General features: G+C 39.5%; 1 protein-coding gene across 1 annotated transcript in view; it reads left to right on the top strand.

The window, feature by feature from the left end:
- SSBP4 (single stranded DNA binding protein 4) overlaps nucleotides 1-24,767 on the top strand; it is a 150,079-nt gene that overhangs the window by 101,603 nt on the left and 23,709 nt on the right. Inside the window, exon 5 of the mRNA XM_053465721.1 lies at nucleotides 20,817-20,906. Coding sequence (XP_053321696.1) covers nucleotides 20,817-20,906 — 90 coding nt within the window. The remainder of the gene's footprint in view (nucleotides 1-20,816; nucleotides 20,907-24,767) is intronic.

Genomic DNA, 24,767 nt, shown 5'->3' with positions numbered 1-24,767 from the left:
TCACTAGGCTGGAACATAATACCCACAGATTTAAGGGGTCCCATGGCTTCTTGGTGTAGAAGTGGGCCCTTTGAGATTGTCCCTAATCTCCTGTTAATGATGACTGTATTTTTTTTTAATTCAGCATACCCAAGATGTTGGTTAACATTGTTAACCATTGTATCATATTTTGAGCAACATTGCATTGATCTTCTGCGTAATATCTCATCTGATACATAATAGAAATGGGCGACCCTGTAAATAGCTTGCAGGGAGGACCTGGAATTTTGTGTTATGCCACTGTTGGCGCTATAAGCCTTCTAGAGTCTGTGTCCAGGGCCGGCCGAAGACTTAACGCCGCCTGGGGCGAAGTTTAAAACTACGCCCCCCCCCCGCCGACGCCGGGGGGGGCGGCATTTTAAACTTCGCCGACGCCATTATCTACCCCCGCCCCCCCCGGTACTTACCTTTAAACAGTCCTGCGGCGAGTCTCCCTGCTCTGCCACGGTGCCGGCTAGTACTGCTGAGCGCCGGAAATTGACGTCACTTCCGGTGCTCTGCATTACAAGCCGGCACCGGGACCGAACAGGGAGACTCGCCGCAGAGGAGAGAGAGAGAGGGGCGCCGAGCGGGTAAGCGAAAACCACTCGGTGCCCCTCTCTCTCTCCTCCGCTTCAAAAAAAAAAAAGCGCTTGGGGCGGCAAAGTGCCGCCCCTTCTAAAGTGCCGCCTGGGGCAATTGCCCCAGTCTGCCCCATTATAGGGCCGGCCCTGTCTGTGTCGCATAGTCTACATGGGCTGGTTACAGGGGAGATTTGAGGCCCCTCCATACATGCCTCCCCAGGCTAATTTACTTTGGCAGTAATACATTGATACCATTTTCATATGGTAGAGTTTTTCAGATTTTTTTTTTAATATAAAAATATTCTAAATAAAGTTATTGCGAATTCTAGTTTCTAGTTTTGTTGCCTTTAATCCATGAAGAAAGAGCTCTCCAACTGGATCATACATTGTCCAGACTAACAAACTGCAATCCTATTAAAGAAGTGATGTACTGTAAAGCAAAAAGCATTAAACTCTCTTTTAATGTTTTGTTGTTATTCTCCACCATTATGTATTGTGGATTTCCTGAGTGTTTCGAGGTTGTAGAAATCAATTGACACTATGAAATGCATTCCATATTTTCCACTGTGCTCGGCAAGTTGGGTAAAAAGTATCGATGCAATTCTTAACCTCACTTTTTTTTACTTGATGGCCTTTTATGTTGATCATGTGATAGTTGTTTTGACATTTTCTGTGCATGTTATTTCTTTCTTACTAGACAAATGGTTTTAGCTCCATTCCTCTTGGATTTGTAGCAGGCTGAGCTTTAAGAATGGGTGGCATTTAATAACAAGACACAGGTGGTAGAAATAGAGAAAAAAAATCAAATACCAGAGCCTTATTTATGAATCCCCAAAGCCCCTAGGTTGAATTGCCTGTGTTGTCGCCAAAAGTAGTAGTCTATATGACTGTTTAAACGCCATTGCGCCATTATAAATTGTCAAACATCATGTTTTAAAGGTTATGGAATCATTGCTTGAGATCATGTTCTTTCTCTAAGGCTGTTAATAGGGTTAGATTGTTGCATGTGCATGTCTGGATATCAGGAGAGGACACTAGGATTTGGGACCCAAAGAAGGACTGCCCATCCTAAACAATAATTTTTTAGAGTTACGTATTTGGAGGTACCATAAAAAAGGGTCCCCCGCACAAAATGATAGGACTTTTATAAAACGCTTAAGAGGATAAAACAAGAAACCATAATTTGTATGGGAACTGAAAGCTTTAAATACGGCCCTAGTGGTTTAAACAATTAATGGCCAGATTACCTGCAGTTTCTACCGTATGTCACTGACAATGTGTGTATAGCCTAAAGAAATAATGGTCTACATATTGTACAAGTAAATATGCAGTTTATGACATTTATGACATCACCATGTAATATTAGAAACAAATTTATATACATACAGTGCGGTAGGATACTGTCATATGTGAAGAATCAAGTGCTTGCTTTTTATTGACCTATACATTTGCTTGCAATTTTTCTGATGTATGTTCCCAATACATGATGTTTAACTGGTAGAGGATATTTAAGTCAAAGTTAGACTTACTTTGGATTTTTTTCTTTTGTGTAGCCTTTACATAAGCCCTATATGAATAGCAATTTTGTTTTTAATAAACCTTTTTTGCCCGAAAATACACATCTCATCAAAAGAATTTTAAATAGGTATCATCTTTACTTCAGAAGATAGATAAGCTGCTAAAAGTGTGCTGGCGCTTGCAAGAAGCCCGCAGACCTCACAAGGTTAAATAATGTGGACCACAGAGAGGGGAAGTTTAGTCTGCCTCTCAATCCTGACACATCCCTTCCCATCTAATCATTATGGAGGGTCCGTTTGCAAATCAAGCAGCTTCCCCTGCCGCTGCCGCTCGCTAAATTGGTGACATCTGTCAAAGAGAGGATTAGTCATATTTCATTTAAATAAGTCACTGACTCCTGAAATGAACTGCAGGGTCTGACGAGGAGAGAAGGAGGGGGTCCTTGTGCTCATTGTTTGTGCCTCCAGCCTCCCTACTTTTCCTTCCTTGTCTACTGTGATGGATCTGGCAGTGCTTTGCTACATGTGTGATGCAGAATGGCAAGGTGGGGGGAGTACTGAGATCTACAATTAACAAGAACGTATTTAACAAAGAAACCATCTTATTTGGAGGAACACATTCATGCAAGGGTAGACAGATCTGCCCACAGAGCTAATATATATATATATATATATATATATATATATTCATCTGGGCAGTGTGCTTTCTGTGATACTTGGAGTAACCTTTATTCTAAAACACAAAGGTCAATCAAAAAACTTCTGTGATATTACTAATGTAAGGCTAAAGAAGTATACAAGCTGCTGGGTAGATTGTCTGCCTTCATGCAATGTCAAAATGCATATGATGTCTGTATTTTAAGTGGCCTCTTGGTAGATAGGGGGACCATGACCTGCGTAAGGGGCATGAGAGGATATAGTGGAGAATTATGTTCCATGTGTATCCTTGGCTCCCATTTCCATTAAAAAGTTAACCGTCTTCATGTGGTGGTGGGGAATGTTACCTCCACAACTGGGAATCTCCAAAATACTAATGTAATCATACAAAATGCATCTCTGACCTTCTGAGAAGCACCCTCTCTCTACATAATTTTACAGACAGCTGTGGCCTCTGCTCACACCCTCATTACTGTCACGCAAAAGATCAGTAGGAGATCAAACAGGATCAGCAGGAGACAAAAATACAACTGTTTCTTGCTATGAAGCTGTAGCAGTTCTCATATAGATATGCATATGTATATTAAATAGGCACAAACAGAACCCTTCAACTGATTTATGCTCGTACAGCATAAAACTTTCTGGAATCCTGTTGCTATGTTAAAATGTTATTGCTACACTTTTGAACTAATAAAACCACAGAACTTTTATTTGTGCATTCATTAATACCTTATATATCACTGATACATTATATTCTTCATTAATTGATTCAGTTGGTATGAATGTTGTATTCATAGGCATGAGTTGGAGTCATTTATATAGCTTTTAATCTATATATTTTGGCAATAACAGTACTCTGTGTGTCTTTGTTTGGTTGTTGCTCATTTTGAATTGATAATTTAAAGTGAAAAATGTAACTTGTTCCGACACTGAGTTTTAAAAAAAATGTTTGCAGAAGTTTATTTATTAATAAGTCTCACTTTGACCTCAATAGCTATACCTTGAGTGTAACTCATACTATTCACTACATTTGTATTCATGTATACAATGAGCGCAAATGCCCTTTTATTAAAGCTCCTATACTCTATGGAGTAGCGCATGGTATTTTTTTGTTATATATTTTTCTCACGTGTAAATACTGGTATGTAGAGGGGGTTTGCTAAAAATCTCACCATATGACATCTGCAACATATAAAGGCTGCTAATTCAATTTATACAAACCAATATGCCACAGGAGCCATGTTCGCTTTTGCACTTATCGTACAATTGTGTCACATTTATGCATTGCTACTACAGTTTGGACCACCAATCTGAGACAAAAGATAAAGGCAAACATAAACGGTGTAAACCATGCATTAAGTGTAAATGAGGTATTTAAGCTATATTCACAAAAACTGCACACTGTGTATGAGGTACTAAACAAGTGCTCATGGGCATTATATTCATTCACAGAGGGCTTGGGGCCCTGTCACCATGACCTGAGAACTTCTTGACTCCTTGTGGGATGCGGGTAGCAGGCCCTGCCGACGTTGCGGGATACTCGCCATTTTTAATGTGGAAGTGAGCGGGCATTGTGGTGTGCTGCAATGCCATTCCACACCACAGGAGCTTCCTCTTAGTGACCCGGAGAAGCAGAGCTCTACCTGGAGTCTCCGGGCAAATCCTAGAGAGTTCCCTGATATGCCTGTCACAACTACAGCCTATGTGGCTCTGGTAGTAACGTCATTGTTGATTACAGTACAAAGTCGGTATGTGTGTAATGTAGCACGGTTAATTTAAGCCCAAGAGACAATTATTTTGTGTTTTGTGGTAAATATATAAAGAAACAAACTCCTTACGAGTGGTACTTTGGCTGTTATGCTATACGATTTTGTAGTGTTCAGAAAGGCTCAACAAAAAAGCTGGTGTACTCTGGGAACCACCGCTTTGCACCAATAATTCCTCATTTGGGAGGGGGTTACAAAGGTCACCCTTTCTTAAGATAAAACAAAAAAAAAAACCCGATTTCATATGTTATTTAACCTTTTGTACATGTGAATGGATCTGAAATGTGTCCAGGGTTTCAGACTACAAAGGACAAGGGATAGGATTTCAGAGTAGACGGCAGCTTGTCTTAAATAATTGTCATTTACACAAAAAAAAAATACTGCCGCTTTAAAATAAAGTAACAAAATGCACAAACAAAAGGGTATATCAGGACAGGGTGAGAAAGTGTTGGCCTAATTTAAAATTGCTTTGTTCAGCTGGCAGGTGATCAGCAAAGCTACAGGCAGACATCATATTTCTTGATCCCGCCACACTAAATAGTGAAAAGGATGGTAAAATAAAAGCCCTGATCTCCACTGGCTGTTCCTTTTTTTGCCCAAAGGCACAGACTCTTTCAAATGGATATTGTCTGAATATCAATAGATGCCTCTGAGGCCTTGTAATGCTGCCTATATTTAACATTTTAATCCCAATAACTGACCCCCACAATATGATCTGTGCAATCTTCTCCTCATTGTAAGAAAATACTAGCCTGACATGTTCCCAGATGCATAGCCAAAATACACAGTGTGCTAACAAGGGTATCAACCCAATGGATATGGATTAATAGCCATTTAAATTATGAACTTCATGGGGGAAGACCCCTAAAAAAATACAAAAAGCAAAATGGTCTATTAAGGAGAAGTTATTGTCTCAAACCCAGCACACACAAGTCCCTTGTTCTAAGCGTATTCTTATCATTATTAACAACAAGAGAAATGACTTCCTTATTTACTAAGTGAAGTATTAACTGTAATGTTGGATGTCAATAACTCTATTTACAGAATCAAATCCAGAAAACCTGGGACACAGAGGACAAACAAAACTATTTTTACTAAAAAGAATGAGAGTTCCACATTTCCATGTGATAGTCTGAGTCTTGGGGTGACCTTTGAGAAATAGTGACAATGTTGGGTATTGACTTCTTTAAATATATAAAGAAAAACCCTTACACCGGGAACAAATGCTAGAAGGGTATGGAAGCTCAGTAACAAATCTTAAATAGGATACATTACTTTACAGCGGATACAGTTGACACATTTTGCAATAACTTTACAATAACCAGCATTTTTTAGACTTGTTTTCTTTTTATTTTGTTTTCTTTTTTGTGTATACTGCAGGGAACACTTGTGTTACCTAGCACTCACTGTTTAAATTTACCAAAGTGTGGCCCAAGATAGCTATCATCTCTAGTTTGTAAGTATATAATACTGGACTGGTAAATGGTGTGGTGTATTGGTCTTTGTTACCGTCATGTCCCCTGCTTTGTTTTATTCTCCTGTTACCATATCTCACGCTGCCACCTACAGGACATTGATTGTCAGAGGTTAGGTCAACCATTGAACTACTGGACAAGAAGAGAAGTGGGATTCCATGTTCCTTCTCAAGTGCTTAAGCATTGCCATGCATGTGCTCATAACAGCATATATCATAGATACATATTGTGCTGCAGTCCCTCAAGGATCACTTGAGGGACTGCAGCACAGTGAGATCATTCATTGATCCAGTGAGAAATCAGTTGTTATTTTGGAGTCAAGGAGGATTCAACCATGGGATTGCACTTGATTGACTTGTGTGTTTTTTCAACCTTAACCAAATTACTATGATACTATGCATCCCTACACTGCTAGTGAATGCAAAACGGAAGACAGATGTTTGTTATTTAAAGGAATGATATCCCTGTTCCACCCCACTAGGCCTCTTTTTGGATCTCCAATACAGAAGTATTTGGCTGAGGAGGCAGCATCAGGGGCACCAACATAACGCAGCATGTGTCCATCTTTATTGGAGACCACAGTATATGGTGTCTGTGTAAAGGTTTAAACAACGTAAAATGGAAAAAAAAAATAGATACATTGTTTGTTTCATACAACTTTCTAAAATTACTTGGCATACTTGTTATTACAAACCAGTATAAATAACTCATGATTTCAAATGCTGAATGATCAGCAAGGCTGTCTGTCCTGTATGACACATAAAAACAACCCCTTCAAAAAGTATGTAGTTGTAGTAATTAGTCTGGCGTCCATACAAAAACTAAAAATAATATATGACACAAACACACAGAATTATATGCTCAGAGCAGATTGACCCAGATAATACACACACAGCTTACAGACTTCTAGATTGTATCCCCTCACCTCTGGTTTTTGGAAGTCCAAATTGTATTATGATGCACTACGTGTTATGTCTTATTGTACAGCACTGTGGCATATGATAGAGCTATAGAAATCAATTAGGAATAAAACATATACACACAGCACACAGACCCACAATGACACACTCAGAGCAGACCACTATATACACACACCTATGCAAGCAGTCCACATATGCGTTCATAGAGTCACACCACGGAACTAAATATATTTATATTCTTTTGTATTTATACCTATTCTTCCTGAAGCATGTTGGCACCCATGAGGTTAATGCCCTGTTCCTGCACAAATAGGAGGTACACATCTCCCGTTTTTTCAAAACTACCAGCCTCCCAGAGACGCCTCGGAAACTGGTATAAGAAGCGAGCGTTCTGTGCTCATCACATCCCAGCCCATCAGCATCTCTATGTGACAGTAGCTATTTATGGCTTAGGCTGCAGCGAGTTATGTTCTTAAAGTGGCTGATTCTACTAAATCATGGTTGCTGCATTTTACCTCCCTATCAGAAATTAGCTCTGCGTCTATCAGTTTTGGTTGGTGTGAAACACTGTTTCTTGGCGAGATACAGTCTATTTATCCCCCATTTATCCCCCAATGTTATAATGAGAAAAAGAAAATGACCTAAATGAAGTCTTTATATTCCAAAGATATGATACTATTCATTAAACCTGTTTAGGTGTGTTAATTATAGAGCATGCAGCTCAGCCCTTCTAGCAGGAGAAGCCCCTTGTTGTTGGCCCTTCATAATTCCTATTGATATGGTTGTGTGTTTTGCTGGCTCCTAAAAAATATAAAAGTGATGAACCCATCCATTCTTTTGCAGAGGGAACAAAATGACTCTTACCAATCATATGCAATTAGACGTAGCTACATGTAAAGTTTCCTTATTAAACACCTTTGGGTGCCCATATTCATAAATGCCATAACAATGGATTGTGCCGAACAACAAGCCTGCGACTGGCCACTATAAATCTTAAACATGTGGTGGGTCAAGAGCCCCTATTAACAGCATAGTGAATCTTTCACAAAGTTTTATTGTGATAAAGCAGGGTTAAATAAATAACCCCAAGGGTAATTATATTACTTTACTCAATATATATATATATATATATATATATATATATAATTATATGTAATTACTTTTGAGAGTGATGTTACTTTACTCAATATATGTAAATATTTTTTCAGAAAGTGAGTCCTGTAGATGTTGCGTTTGAAGGTATCATAGTTCTGGATTTCCCTGGGCAACAGATGTCATCTCTTTTATAAACTGTGTCACATAAATGACACATCTCATGTACCTTCAGCTCAATTGAGCTGCTGTCTTCACACTGGAAGGTCACTCATTTTATCTCCTGTTTGGCTTTGCTGAACTATAAGAGGGGGGATTTAAAACGGCAAATAGACTAATCTGTTTTTGTTAACTTAGAGCCATGAGGACTCTGGCTTTTCGCATCCTCTTTGTAGGTCACAGCACAGAGAGCGGTATAAATTTTCAGTGCTCCTATAAATATGGGTCACATATGGGGATGTCTTTAACTCCTTCCGTCCTTCACCTCTGCATATTAGAGCCTAAAACTGTATGGCCAGAACATTGGTACAAGTTTAAGATTCTTTATCACAATGTCATAAATTGTTTTTAAACGTGGATGTTGAATTAGAATTGTACTAAAGCACGCAAAATCACTAATCTAGTGTGTTTGTCACTTGCCACATGCCAAAAATAGACCTATGTATCTCTGTATGTATGTATATATATGAACTTCAAAATGTAACGATGCTGTGTATTTGACCATGAGATTTGTACAAGGCTGTGGAACGTGATGGAGCTTTGTAAATCAATATGTAACTGTAATAAGTCTTCTTTAAATATGATGTTTAAGGAAGCGGTATTATAGGGGTTAATGCCAGTTGCTAAGCAATTTTGCGAGTTGCAGTTGGTTAATTTGTACTATTGGTTAGGCTAAGCAACACCTCTGTACTTGGGACTCGAACCATCTGTAATATGTCAAGCTCTATAAATGAAATTACTACTGGATAAATGCTGGGGGCGGCTCCCGGCGCTGGTTTAGTGGGTCATAGGATGATTAATCAGCATTCAATGTCAGCCCTGTGTGCTCACAGCCACACCACAACTACCTACACAATCAGCATTCATAAACATTATCACACAATGGCCAGGTACAACATGGCACGTTCACCGACCACATTAACACACACTTTACACATACGCTATATGCTATAACACAGTAAAGACGCTGTAGCAATGGGACAGTAACTTTTATGTTCGGTGTTATCGCGTAAACATACAGAAAACTTAACGACGCCTATATCATACTTGCCAGCTGCCACCAACTTTCCCTCAGTTTGCGGACCCCGGTGTCTCAACATCTGCACTTATTTAAAAAGTGCAAAAATGGTCCATAGACGTAGACATCAACTTAGGTCCATTGTCCAAAGTAATGCCTCTTCATTTTGTTGTCCTTCAAACCCCATCACTGCCTATGTCCCAGCATTCAGTTCTGGAACCATTATTACACAATTGTAAGGTTTACAAGTTCCAGCGTGTGAGGAGTATATGACCAAAATGTGCAATTTCTCCCCGTTAACAAAGTTGAATAAGATGTGATCTCCCATAGGTGTTAGCATCCCTTTAACAGTTTTTGTTTTGGCCAAATGTCAGCTAGTGCGTTCTACCTATATACTGTATTTAGGTTTTTACCCCTACTTTTTTTCCATGGTGCATCACTAATTAGTCCCATCAATTCCTTTCAATTACTCGCTCATTAGCCACAAGAGCGAACCCAGCAGGCTTGATGTAAAATGTTAAGGGACATGGTCCTTTTTCAGAGCTGATGGATTATCACAGGCAAAAAACAGGGTGCAGCTTGTACAGTTCATTAACCTGTTTTCTGCTAGAGGGGCTGTGTTCCAGACTTCACTGGCTGGAATTAAGAACAGAGACAGCCATTCTTACTGTTCCTTAAAGTAAAGACAGGACCCTTCTTGTTGGATTCTATTTAACCAAAGACAGCAGTAAAAAAAACACTACTAGTTAGCTTATAGTTGAAATAATTAAGTAAACTGGATCTGTGGTGTACCTCACAGCTTTATTAATACTTGGGAAGACTCTAGGATGTAATCCAACATGTAGAAGCACAGAAACATAGAGTTTGATGGCGGATAAGAACCAGTCGTCCCTTCTAGTGTGCGCGTTCATGTTTCAATTCCCTCACTGCATTAGCCTCTACCACTTCTGTTGGAAGACTGTTCCACTTATCTACCACCTTCTTACTTAAGATAGAAGTCTACTGTTCTTCTTTGGGAATCAAATGCAAAGCTAATGTGTTTAAGCAGAACTGTCATTCACAAAAGTGTGGATGACAAACACGGATTCGGGTATGAAATTATACCTATACGTTGCGCTAGTGATGTATATAAAAGCAAGTGGGCTGCAAATGCATCTAAATTTGCCCCCCTGGGTACTCTGAAGTTGTAGAGAATACAAAGAGCATACAGCATACCCAGTGATTATATTTTTAGTTTATGATTGTAATTATCTGTTACAGTCAATAGGGGAAATATTTGAACCTTAATTTTTTTTTTTTCAACATAGACCCCTCTCTTTCCATTATGGCATTTTTGAAGTAAAATATGAAACACAAGTTGAAAATAGGAAAATGTAACGGACGTCCGTTAATACATCTTTAACTTTTGAAATGGCTTTATTAACATTTAAACATTGAATTTTAAAACATTTTGCATGCCTTTAATCACCTTTCCTCTGTGCGGTTTATTAATTCCTACAAACTCGACACTGTGTGATTGACGGGCTGCCGGTTTGAACGGGAGCTCTCGGAAAAGCCAGCCGGGGCCATGGTCGTCATAGCAACCCTGTAGTATGAAGCAGGAAAGTCGTTCTGCAAATGACTCTCTAGATGCAGATTAACCCTTCCAGTACTGACTCCTTATGTTCTTCCCGGTTCTTACAGTAAATAAAATTTTTTTTATGCCAACTGGCTTTTGAGTGCTGTCTATTCATGTCTTTATATAATGATATTTATATTGAACTTGGCTCCCTAAAAAAGATTATTGCAGTAGAAGGCTTCTATCATTCTCCGTCATGACCATACCTGGGATAGGTTTGATCCAGAGTCTCCAGGTGAAGCTCCCCTTCCCCAGGTCTCTGGGTTAGTTAACTCAGTTGTATCTGGGCCTAGCCCCTCCATTTGCACATCTACCCACTCCATGGGCAGCTAGCCCCATCTCCACACATGGCTAGCCAAGCCCTCACATGAAGCTACTCCCCCGAAGAGTTCCTGGTGGCCCTTCCTGGAAAGTTAATGGCATTATAGTCCAGTACTTCCTACATTTTTGGACACATTTTTTTACACTCCTTTTTTAGCATTAATGGTTACTGTATTTTCCTCATTAGTTTACAATTCTTGTAATGTTTTTGTGAATGTAAAACTTTGTTAAAAAATTTGCCTCATGTGATAATAGGTCGGTACAAAGAATATACCTTGGAGACACTGACTGTCTCTTAGGTTCTGTGGAAACCTAGCATGTGGCAGTATTGGTAGATTGGTTTGTAAGACTTTGTATACCCACAGTAATAAAATCATAGTATATGGGGTCTGGCTGTTTAAGTAGAATCAGGGTATGGAATAGATATTAAGTATAGGCTAACAGCTGGAACTGGGCCATAGAATGAGTGGGCTCCATGCTACTTCTCCTCACCAGGTATAAATGGTTCATGTTCAGATAAGTATACTTGCTAATCTTTGAGAAATATTGGTGAAGGCACCAAGGTTTGAGATTTCACTTCCCACCCCTTGCTCCTGCTGTGTAAATGCACCGGTGTGTAACTAGCCATCTAGTGAATGTGCCTATGTTAAAAGGATTTGTCCTTTGTGTTAGGCCTCTGTTGTGCTGGTTACTGGAGATGTTACATGTTAGTTATTCCTACGAAGCATCAAACACTTTTCAAACACTAATGCCTTTACAATGTCAGAAACAATATATATATAGATATAGACTTTTTAATGGGAACCTACTTGGAGAATAGCAGGAGAATATAGTCTTAAATTAAAATTAGTTTGAAGATCTGAAACATTTAAATGTGGCAAATAAACAAAAATAGAAGTAAGGGGCAGATACTTTTTTACAGCACTGTATATAGATTTCATTAATGTCCAGTTGGTATTTAAGGAGAGATTTGGTTGTAGTCATACACTAGCACTGTATATAGATTTCATTAGTGTCCAGTTGGTATTTAAGGAGAGATTTGGTTGTAGTCATACACTAGCACTTTATATAGTATGTTAGCATACATATGCAGAGAGAGAAGAACTTCATCAGCTTACTTCAGACCTATCAGAAAATTAAGCATATTTTAGTGCTTAGCTTGTAATATTAGCTCACGTCTAAACTCTCACTAAAAAAATCTGTCCACGCTTTATGTAACAAAGGAGAAAACATTACAATGTTTCGTATAATTTTCAAATAGATATATAACAATAATTCAAAGAACTTATAGGACAGCCGCCTATGAATTATGATGTGTTCCCCAAGCTTACAGATAATTAGGATGTTAACTACATTGACACTTTAATTAATGTTTAGAAAGAACATTCTCCCCAGACAGGGCCTAGTGTTTTGTAGATATGGTAAGGATATGTATAGTATATGATGTGAATTATACAGGATATAATAAGGATGTGAAGAACGATCAGGGTCTGCTCCAATGCATGGCAAGAAGGTGCAAGATACACCAGCGCTCCGTAACCTAAGAATAAAGATTGCTTTATAAGATTACCCCACACAATGATGCCAGTCACATATAAAAAAAAATTATAGAAAAGATTTTACGTGAACCCCCTGGAATTGATTCAGGGTTCCAAGATGTCCTTGGCCTGCAGGTTTGGCGTCCACCGTGTTAGACTATAAATAGTGTTTAATCATCAGTATACTAGTTGGCAGTACCATGGTTACCTGCAGAATATGAATTTTGTATTGTAACATTTTTTGTTGCTGACAAAAAATAGATTCCTTATGTTTCGTTATGTATCAAAATATTGCCAGACGTTATCCAAACCTTTTTTCCTGTGAGCTTTTGCTTGATGTTCAAGTCATTTGATATCAGCTGGCTAAGGTCTCTGCTGGCTTACTCTACTTTAATTCCATTGACTACCACTGTAGCTTCTTTTGATATGTTGAAGGTCACTTTGGTCTTGTTGATATGATTATAGGAAGATCAAACTTCTTACTAGTGCTGTTGAAGGGCTTTGTATCTTGTGCCAAAACTGGCCTGGTTACTTCCACAGCAAAATAAATTGTACTTTGTGCCTCAATCTTGAATGTGTCTCATATCACCATGTTACGGCAAATTTCCCAGGGTCACCTTGCGATTGCTGATCTTTTTCCCTACGGTATTTGTTGAAGTCTATTGACAAACATGTACCTTCACAGTAATTTCAAATAACCCCCCCCCCCGGAAGCGGAAATACCCATCATGCATCTTGTCATTTGGATTGTGCCATCTTTGTACAGTTCTCTCTGAGATGTTATGGTTTTTGCAGTCTGCTAATTCCAAACTGCCAAATTATTTGAGAATTCATACTTACTTGTGAAATCAATGTTGGCGCTTATCTGCACACTCTGGTGGGGGTGTCGCCGCAATGTTCATCAAGCCGGCTCTGGAGCTGAACGCATCTCCTGTACATAAAATACACTCTATGGACAAAAGTATTGAGACACCTGACCATTACACCAACAGGGGCTTTTATGACATTGCATTTTAAATACATTGACATGAATATGTTGTTGGTCTCCCCCTTTGCAGCTATAACAGCTTCCATTCTTCTGGGAAGGCTGTCCACAAGATCTTAGAGCGTTTCTGTGGGAATTTTTGCCCATACGTCCAGTAGAGCTTTTGGTCAGGCACTCAACCCCATCGAACACCTTTTGGATGAGCTGGAGTGGAGATTGTAACCCAGGTTTTCTCATCCTACATCATTGCCTGACCACACAAATGCTTTATTGAATGGGCAAAAAGTCCCACAGAAACACTCCAACATCTTATGGGAAGCCCTCCCAGAAGAGTGGAAGTTGTTATAGCTTCAAAGGGGGAGACCAAGTACATATTAATGTCTATGTATTTTGAATGCAATGTCATAAAAGCCCCTGTTGGTGTAATTGTCAGGCCAATACTTTTGGCCATATAGTGTAGCTGTGGGATGGGAAAAGTTGCAAATGCACATTAGTGGGATTGTGCAGAATTTCCACCATGTATTTGGAAAAGGTACACCACATAAATGTTAAGACGCCTCTCGGCTATCGTAAGCAGCAGAGTGCAAATGATGGCTAGAGTGCCCCTTTAATTGTCAGAATCTATTACATCTTGCCCCTGGTAAAGCAAGGTGTAACCTAAATAACAAGCCAAACTTTATATATTTGAGGATTGTCCTACTTTCTAACTAAATATATTAAGCTGGAAGGTCATACAAATAAAATGTCCACATAGGACACCAGTTCACCAAGAAACAGAAATATACAAGCATAAAGAATTTAGTAGCAGTTACAGGCTGTATTTCGAGTACAGTTGAACTATTATGAGGACATTGTTACATCATATTGCTTAAGCCATTTCCAGGAATAGATTCCAAAGTAGTGAAATCTGAAACCCATACCTTTTTAATGTGAGCAGTGCTTGTACCAATGTATAGGAGTTTAAATGTCATATAAGTAGTGTAATTGTGACCCTGTTGGTGTCTCACCTACGTTCTATATAAAATGATTAGCATTTGTCACAGAATGGGAAGGAAAATGTGCATAATTTTATATTGGTTTATGACATTATAAATCTTTGCCGCTTTGCCCTCTGCATTGTCTCGTACTTTGAGAATAAAAAAGCCACAGTTGCTTCTCTGTTTTTCTCCTGCGTAAAATCCGCTCGGCTTTACATACAGCATACATTCACTGAAACAAAGTTAGGTGACGGAGAAGACGCGGCATCCTTTATTCATCTTCTGTTGTCTATTGTGTCCATGCGATTAAGCTGCTCCTCGCATAACTAGAAAAATGTAGACCTAGAGCCATTTCTTTTTGGCCAAGACACACCCTTCTGTAGAAGCAATGTCTGCTGTAACTCCTTACATGCCTGGGTTTCATTTACCATATTAGAAACAGACCTTGGCAGCGTGTTTTCCGCCAGCCCATCACTTCAAATAAATCTCCATTTCTGAGCCAAGCAAAGTTTGTCTGCAGCAGGGCTGTAAAAGTTCAAGGGACGGTATAAAAAGGGATTAGGAGAAGAGATGAATTTTAACTCTGCTGCATCTCTGATCTCTCTGAATGTTTACGCATATATCCTACCTTTAAGATCGAACAAAATACTGTTCTTGCAAGCACTGTTCCTTTTACTCGTTGAGCCAAACTGACTGGACCTTTCAGAGAGTTGACAGCTGGGATATTATTATTAACATCAGGTATTCGTGTCGCTGATTTGCTGGTTTGTCCTTCAGCATCTGAGGGGTGATTTTCAGTGATTTAAGATACCATCCCATCAATTAAACAAAAAAACATCTCATGGACATATAAACCGTGTTGCGGTGTCCCTCAATAGATCACGATTGAGTGATGATGTAATAGCCGTGTCACACCGAACACGAGGGCAGACAAGTTTAATACAGGCATAAGATGAAGAGGGACACTTTAAAGATATTCATGTAGATGATAATTTTACACATTTGGTCATAAATACAGGAACAAGCACCCTAGTCACCTAGTTCTTCAGGGACTGGTCTTATATCTCTGTGTGTAGGTACTAAAATTATATTCTTGCTTAGTCTAGGTAGTTAATATAGTAAATGTCTGGGAATTCTGCCACACCGAATGTTGCGGGAGTATTTTTCTGGTTGATTAGCAAAGCAATAATCAGACACTTGCGAGTGCATAGATGAAGACGCAGTATATATATTCCATGTTATCTCAGGTTTAAACAGGTTGTCATGAGTATACAACCAGAACTGGTCCAGCAGAGACATTTTAATGTCCACCACTGATTTAGCTGGTGTTGTGACGCTCACCCACCCCTGTTATCCAACTTAAGATTCACGACCTTTTCCTGCAACTAAACATTTTAATGATTTTTGTTGTACATTTTTTTTTTATCTGGAATGTTACCTCCTACATAGTTGAAGATACTGTCCTCTGGATTTGAACATAACGTTTTTGTGGGTGTGCTTTCACTCCTAATTTTTACCATTTTTACTTTATTATTCTTTGCACCTCACCATATTTTCTTTCTCCCTGATCCAAGATCATTGTATGCATCCCTCCTTTGATTCCTTGTCTCTTACGTTATCCATTATTTTCCATCCCCCACTTTTTCCTCCATGTGTCTCTGCCCCCCCCCACCTAAAACCCCTGCTGTCTCTACTGCTCCCCCCCCCTCTCTTCCTCATACCGGCTCTCTCCCCCTTCTTATTGCCGAAGCTAAGCTCATTGATATGCAGGAGGCTTTGCTGAGCAAGGTACTTTTCTCCCTTGGCCAATGCTATGTGGAAGCAGGGAAGGAGGTGATAGGAGCAATGAGGCGATATCTGAATTTTGAACGGCTTAACCCTTTTACTGCCACAATTGTTGGGAAACAACAAATAAACATACCTGGAGCATAATTCGCATATGTTTTTGATTGGGAGGGTTCATTGGGTCCCGAATACCTCTGTCCCTCCTTCCTCCCCTGAATTCTCTGTTCTTGAAGAATGTTTGCTGAATATGAGTGTATCACAGTGATCTATAGCACTAAAAGTCGCAACAATGTGCATATAAACAAAAATGTACATATACATAGAATGTGGTAAATAAAACTTCACGTTTCCCATTTTAGATATTTTAATTAATTGCATAAATAGCAATTGTGTTAAAAGTTAGATAAAGTGTTTGGTGAAGCCCTGCACCACGCATACCTCTAACTACACCTCTGACATTAAAAGTGTCCCTGTATTGCACCTTTGAGTGTTCATAGCGTGGAGGGTTTTTGTTGTTTAGTTGTCCTTCTTTTTCACCCCAAAATACTTCTTTATGAGTTATACACATGAAATTTTTTCCGTGACTTATCACCAGTGTCTAGAAATGAAATCTGCTTATTGTGATACATGAAATTGTAGAAATTTGTGTCCAATTTGGAATAATTCCTTCCTTCCAATCGTCTGCTGAGCATCCTGAATGTCACCCTATCCTTTTTTATAGGCAACAGATCTAATAACATGTAGACATGTAGAGCAGTATCTGGCCATCTGCATTTCATTGTTCCTAGTCATTGTTAGGGTAGTAAGGGATTTGGAAGGATACTGCATTTTAAAGGGACAGTCTAGTGTACCATGCATCCCCACCCATGAAGAAGTACTCTGTAAGTATGTTAATATACAGTTTTTATTTGTAAGGAAGAAAGCAAAACCACAAAGCTGTAGCTCCACATCTGTGCTCATATATTGGCTGCTTGTCAATCACTGGTCAGAAAGTGCTTGCATTGAAAGCAATAGAATTACCTTCTGCCTTTCTTTTTGACACATGCAGGGGATCTCAATAGATATCTATTGAAAACAAATTAAATAGGTACCAATTTAATGAATTCAACATTTAATTGCGATTATAGCAAGTAAATCTTCTAATTTTACAAACCTCTTTAAAATAATCACTACACTTCCTTGACATAAATAGTTTTTTCCCTTTTGGTTTGGAAGTGATAAATATGTTGTATTATGAACTTCTTGGAAAGAATTTCTGGCAGCCATTTATCAACCTACCAATCTCTGATGGAGAAATTCTGTAAAGCAGTCTGTAATGAACTCTTTCTAGTTTGTGAAGGATAATATAATACTCATAGCTGTAATATTTATGAAGGCTTCCAGGTCATTTTTTACTGGACACCTCAGAATTGTACATGCTGCCGGACAGCCTCGCCAAGTCCTGTAGAACAGTGTGTAGAATCTATACACTAGCATAATAAATTCAGCATAAACATACCTGGGAACGTCCAAGGAACTTGCGCAAAGTGCTTGATAACATCAAACAGGGCCAAACTTAAAATGAAGAATTAAAATGAAGACTTAAAAAGGCTTTGAAGGAGGGGCATAGCCATAACACGTGTTCAGGATTAAAATCCTCTGGGGTCACACATGCACACACAAAAAAAATAAACTATGTGGCTTCTCTTTTCATAATACATAGTGTAATGCTAGGTCATATAATGGGACCCTACTGAGCTCCTGCCACCAGCCTACAGTAGATTGCACACATTATCTATTAACACACCAGGGCTGCTCAATGCTCAGGGGCCCCTATTAACATGTCTAGTGAACCTAATGGATATTGGACCATTGGAGTCGACAGAGCAACACAAATGTAAGGGGTTCCTGTGAAGGGTACAAGTAAAAATGGCTCTTTGGACACATGCTGTTATGCCTTAAGGGTAAATTAAGCCCTGATATCAAATGAGTGGGTGAATGGGATAAGTACTATAATAGTTTTAATATAAAAAGTTTGCATAAATCTTATATGGACCTTAGAAATGATTTGCTTCATTTTTCCTAGAGAAAAGCCTCACTCTAAAATAAATTGTATTGGAGCCATATATGTACATGGGGATACTTTTGTACAAAGCAGCACTATTTTTATGTATAATGCTTATAAAATGAAACCTTCTTATATTATGATGATTTCCTCGGCACTGTGTCAGAATGTCAACACCCTAGGCAGAATATTGGACCTCTAGAATTAGCAGGTGACCTTCCCACTCCACTATAAGGAAGGTGCATAGTATTAAAGGATAGCGCTTAGTGTTGAGGAATCACAGAAATGTGATTCCTGTGCTAGATTTCATAAATGGTTGGAGGTCAGACATTGCCATAGAAACCGGACACAACTTTGGTAAAACACTTCCGCCCTTCAGCATTAAGAATCTTGCCAAACGGTTTCCTCTGGAGAGGATGTCTTCAGCTAAAAGATATGCTTAAATAAAATACCCTGTCTTCCTATACTGTAACCCTTAAGGTGCCAGCATGTTAGTCATGATATACACTATCTCAATAAAAGTGAGTACACCCCCACATTTTTGTAAATATTTTATTATTTCTTTTCATGTAACAACACTGAAGAAATGACACTCTGCTACAATGTAAAGCAGTGAGTGTACAGCCTATATAACAGTGTAAATTTGCTGTCCCCTCAAAATAACTCAACACACAGATTGATGTCTGAACCTTGGCAACAAAAGTGAGTACACCCCTAAGTGGAAATGTCCAAATTGGGCCCGAAGTGTCAATATTTTGTGTGGCCACAATTATTTTCCAGCACTGCCTTAACCCTCTTGGGCATGGCGTTCATCAGAGCTTCACAGGTTGCCACTGGAGTCCTCTTCCACTCCTCCATGACAACCTCATGGAGTTGGTGGATGTTAGAGACCTTACGCTCCCCCACCTTCCGTTTGAGGATGCCCCACAGATGCTCAATAGGGTTTAGTGTCTGGAGACATGCTTGGGAATTTACCTAGTGGCTCAGTGGCTTGTGGTCAATCTATTGACACATGCAGTGTCCGGCTGTTGGCTAGATATGCACGAGCTTCCATTTTAATGGCCATTGGAGTGAAACTAAAAACCTCCATTTGTCTATATAAGCACAGGTGTTTGGGATGGTGCGCAGGTAACTATTTTTCGGTGTTTGTTCTATGTATTTTGGGCTGATGAATACTATAGCCTTTGCTGCCGCCCAAGAATGATGGGAGTTTGAGCGCAGGGCTTTCTTTTGTGTGTTTATGTCTCAATTTTGTATCTCACAGCCAGGTTGCTATTGCTGCCGCCCACCCCATGTGGTCCCTATTAAGGGCTAATAAATGTGTAGGGGTTAAGAGAATACCCCTCTTTATCTCATTAGAGATTTTTACCTTTAGCTCATAGCAGCGAGGTGAATGGTATAGTGTAGGACTCGCCTAAGAGGTTTGCCGTGACGTGGCAGGCAAGCTTCCATTTTAATGGCCATTGGAGTGAAACTAAAAACCTCCATTTGTCTATATAAGCACAGGTGTTTGGGATAGTGCGCAGGTAACTATTTTTCGGTGTTTGTTCTAGATATGCATGACCAGAAGCTGCGAGAACTTCTGCAAGAATATGCGGCTGCTCACACGTTATTTGGCCGCCACTGGCCGCAAAGTACCAGGGCTGCATTGTCATCCGCAACCTGGCCCTGATGTAGACTGTTCCCACTGTCTACCCTTTAATGCGTGAAATGTTTTACTCTGTATGGAGGCCTCTAGCAAGGATCTTAAAGAAGTTGCTACCCTAATTTATGGGATGCAGATGGCTATATGAATATTTAGAAAAAGAATCACAAGGTCCATCAAGGTCATTTTGCCAGCTGTCAAGTTATAGAAAATACATAATAAACTGTTGTATGTATCTGCATTGCTCTTGGGTTTCTAAACCCATATACTGTAGCCCCATCACATGTAAGGTCCTGACCTCCTATAGTATAATGGGTAACAGCAGATTAAATAAAAAGAGGAGAACCTGAAAGACTTGGTTGTTAGCAGTGTTTATGGATAGACAGGAATTCGTTTTTGCTAGTGTTTTATTTTTTCCATTTATTTTGAAAAATGAGTTGACATAACACATTCGATACCACATTAACTGGTCTTTTTAAAGTAAGAATGGTATGGTCCAACAATGTATACTCTAAAAAACAGTTGTTCGTGTTTTTCTTTTTCTATTGGTCTACTAAAAAATATCACAATTTTGTGGGCAATCCGCACTTGTACGTTTGCCGATTAACAACTGACTGTTTTTATTTCTTTTTTTCAGAGTGCAGCTGCTGCTCCCAGTCCTGTGATGGGTAACATGCCACCTAACGATGGGATGCCAGGTGGACCCATGCCACCAGGGTTCTTTCAGGTACGGTACCTTCTTTAATTATATTGCATTTCCACCTGTATCAATCAATGATTAGTGCTGCTGGAGGTTAATGATGAATACTCTGCAATGCTGCTCTAAGTTACAGGCAACACTGTATATTTTATTGATTATAACAACCAGTCTTGTTTTCTTATTTAGTGAAAGCTAACTTGGTAGAAAGCTAACAGCTTCTTGCTGATATATTCTGGTTCCATAACATTACGATGGGGTTATTATTTGAAATTGATACATACCTGAGAATTCTCTGTATTTTCTGTAGCTATCACAACTTATAATGAGGCCACTGGGCATCTCTTTACTGTCTGGGTATGCAAATTGGTGCTTACCCTTGCCGACACTGCTTTGTCAGTCCAGCCCTTTACCAAGTCTACAAGATACACATGTTAAATACCGTATTTGCTAGATTATAAGACAACCCCCCAAAATCTGAATATTAATTTAGGAAAAAAAGAAAAAGCCCGAATATAAGATGACCCTATAGGAAAAAAGTTTTACCAGTAAACGTTAAATCATGTAAACTGCCCCCCAGTTATGCAAATCTGCCCCCAGGCTTGCCACTCTGCCACATAAATGCCTTAAACCCATGATATGCCTTTTAACCTCTTTATGCCACTGTGCCCCATGATATGCCTTTTGACCCCCTATGTGCCACTCTGCCTCCAGAAATGCCTTATACCCCTATATACCACTCTGGCATTTAGGGGGTTAAAAGGCATATTATGGGGCAGAGTGGCATATAGGGAAGTATAAGACATTTAAGGAGGCAGAGTGGTGTATAGAGGGTTAAAAGGCATTTCTGGAGGCAGAGTGAAAGGCATTTCTGGAGGCAGAGTGGCATTAAGGGAGTTAAACGGCATATCATAGAGCACTCTGCCTACAGAAATGCCTTATGCCCCCCATTTACCCCCCCAAACAAAATCTTACAGGTGCTTCTGACTCCACGGTGTGTTGTCCAGGCAGCGTGTAGACGGCTACGCAATTTGCGTAGGCAACTTCCGCTGCAGCCGGAAGGAGGTGTGGTTAGCAGCGGGGGTTGTCTGCGTCCATCACGCAGACCTTCCCCGTCTGTCAGAGATAATTCCTCGGTGAGGCGAACTCTGATCTCTGACAAACGGGAAGATCTGCGTGATGGCCGCAGACAACCCCTGCAGCTAACCGCACCTCCTTCCACCTGCAGCGGAAGTTATCTACGCAAATCGCGTAGATGTCTACACGCTGCCCGGATAGGTTGTTGGTAGAAACAGAATAATGGAAAGAATTAAAGTGAAAGAAAGTTAATATGAAAGAAAGAGTTAAATGAGAAGATTGCCTTGAGCAGTACCACTTTAAATATAAGCTTTATATCATCTTGACTGTGTCTCCCCTGTTTCCTAAACAGGAGGCACAATGTTAACACACTGCAGATCAATGATACTAACCTTACAGAGCTTTGCTGCGAGCAAAGCCTTACCGGTACACCCCAACCTAGTGTTTACACCAACACTTACTGCTGGATAAGCATGCATGCCAAAGATCAATAAGGTGAAGTCATCTCTGACAGCAGTGCTCAGCAACTACATTGATAGCACTCTTGATATATTTCACTGCACAACCAACCATGACTACAATAAATTTAGCACATGACATCCACTTTGTAGCAGGGGGAGGTAGACAGGGAAGAAAGGAAAGGAAGGACACAAAATAATAGGTGTCTATTTAAACTATTAAAAACGATGGGGTTATTATTTGAAATTGAGACGTACCTGGCAATTCTCTGTATTTTCTGTAGCTATCACAACTTATAACGAGGCCACTGGGTACCTCTTTACTGTCTGGGTATGGGAATGGAATGCTTGCCCTTGTCAAACCTCATTTCCCAGTCCAGCCCTTTACCTGGACTACAAAATACACATTAAATTACATTAAATAGTTCTATATTAGCACCCATTGGCTGTAGTGAACACATTTATTTCACGCCGGTCAAATTCCAAACATGCTCCTCATTTCTAGTATATATATACTGCATTAGGTGTATTTCTTGACTTGTAACTCATCATAGGGTATGCGGTCAGAGAGATTTTGAAGTTCCAATGAGGTTCTAGGCCACAGCAGCCGTATGTGCTACATTATATCACATTACATTATATCACACTAAAACTAGAACTAGTAATAAAAAATGGTAAGAGTTCCCCTTCAAATGTTGTAGAAGAAAAGTTGATCCAGTCCCTTTTAAATGATCAATGCTTCTCTGTGTTCTTGGAGTGTCCAGGCTCACATTGCTCAAATGCTGTTTGACAGGATTTCAGACAGCTGTATTAAGCTGTTTTTTTTCCTCAGCAAGTGAAGCATTTAAACACTGGCCATGTAGTCTAAATCAAGCAGTGCTAAGCCCTCTTGTATCCCAAAGGGTATGTATCAGCGAGCAAGAGACCTCTCCAAACAGGATTAACAGACAATGCTTGCCCGAGCTTCACAAGCAAAGGGACAGCAGGGTTTTAGAAGGGAAGGCAACGTGATGGTTTTTCAGAGCAGGGAAGAGGTTAATGACTGCAGGGGATAGATATATTCTGAATGATGCATCCCTGCTTTATTTCAACATGTAAAATCTACTTAATTTTTACTTAAGAATTTACATTATCTGCAGAAGGTACATTTGTTGTTTAGATCACCATACCCCTGCATTTGCGATGGCTAATGAGGAACTCTTCTTTTTTAGAGGTTGTGGTTAGGTGCAGGGTATTCTTATTATATAAGTTTGTGATCTATTGATAGCTGCTTTGTAATTGAGCAAGATGCATACAAGATTAATGTAATTTATCTACATAATTTCATTTAGACCTATTTGTGCTGTTTCTATACGCATTATTGTGACATTTAGGACCATAGAAGACTTATTTTTTCTCACTTGTTCATGTCGCTATCTCTCATGGCTGGTCAATCATAAATGACCTTTTGTTTTTTTTATCTGGTCTTACATTAGCAATGGCTATACACCACATATCAGCGGCATATTCTGCCTAGGCATACCCTCCATAGCATGTAGTATATCAACACATGTCCTTATGAGGTGGAGTGTCTCAGCAGACAAGATGGCGGAGCAGAGGTATCTAGCCTACAGGAGTGGCTAGGGGGCTGCCTTGGGTCTTTTCAATGTATATTAAATTCTTTAGAGAAACAAGATCAAAAATTGTGTGGAAATCAGTGTGCGGAGAAACTTTTCAGTTCACAGAAATGTGTTTAGTGCTGCTGAGCTTTAAATTAAACACAAAATAATCTTACATATGATTAACATATCTTCATGACCATGGGATTAGAAGGATCCTTAGGAACAATATGGCACATGAGAAAATGTATAGGCCCTAGGCAGATATACTGGTCTTGAGACTTTTCCCAATGTAAACCCTTACATGTGAGGAGGCAAATATTTTCAAGCAGGGCTTCTGCTGTGATATGCTAGTGAGATAGTTTGATAACATTAAATCAGAGTAGAACATGAAGGACAGTGTGTCCCTGAGAATCTCCCCAATTACCCTCAGATTATTGTTAAAACCCAGACAAATCCAAATGTCGCAAGTACGTTTTTTGTGTCAGTGGTCACTTATATAACTTTTTATACAGATCCTTAACAGCAGACTAGCAAAATATGTGTCTGTTTCTCTAAAGTGTTTATTTGCGCAAACTGAATCCTCAACTTGGGGTTTAATAATAGGGATGTGTAGATAGATTTACAAATGTACATATCTATATTTCCCCTCTCTAAGTATGTGGGCCCCCTCTTCCATCTTTTTTATTTCCAGCTCCACTCAGCAGCACAGCTGGCCATAAATCTCAGCGTTGTGTGGCGGAGGGAGGGTGCTGCTA

Source organism: Spea bombifrons, chromosome 1 (assembly GCF_027358695.1).
Source record: "Spea bombifrons isolate aSpeBom1 chromosome 1, aSpeBom1.2.pri, whole genome shotgun sequence".
Taxonomy (NCBI): domain Eukaryota; kingdom Metazoa; phylum Chordata; class Amphibia; order Anura; family Pelobatidae; genus Spea; species Spea bombifrons.
Note: the sequence above shows the minus strand (reverse complement) of the source record. Positions and strands in the feature narration are given on the sequence as shown.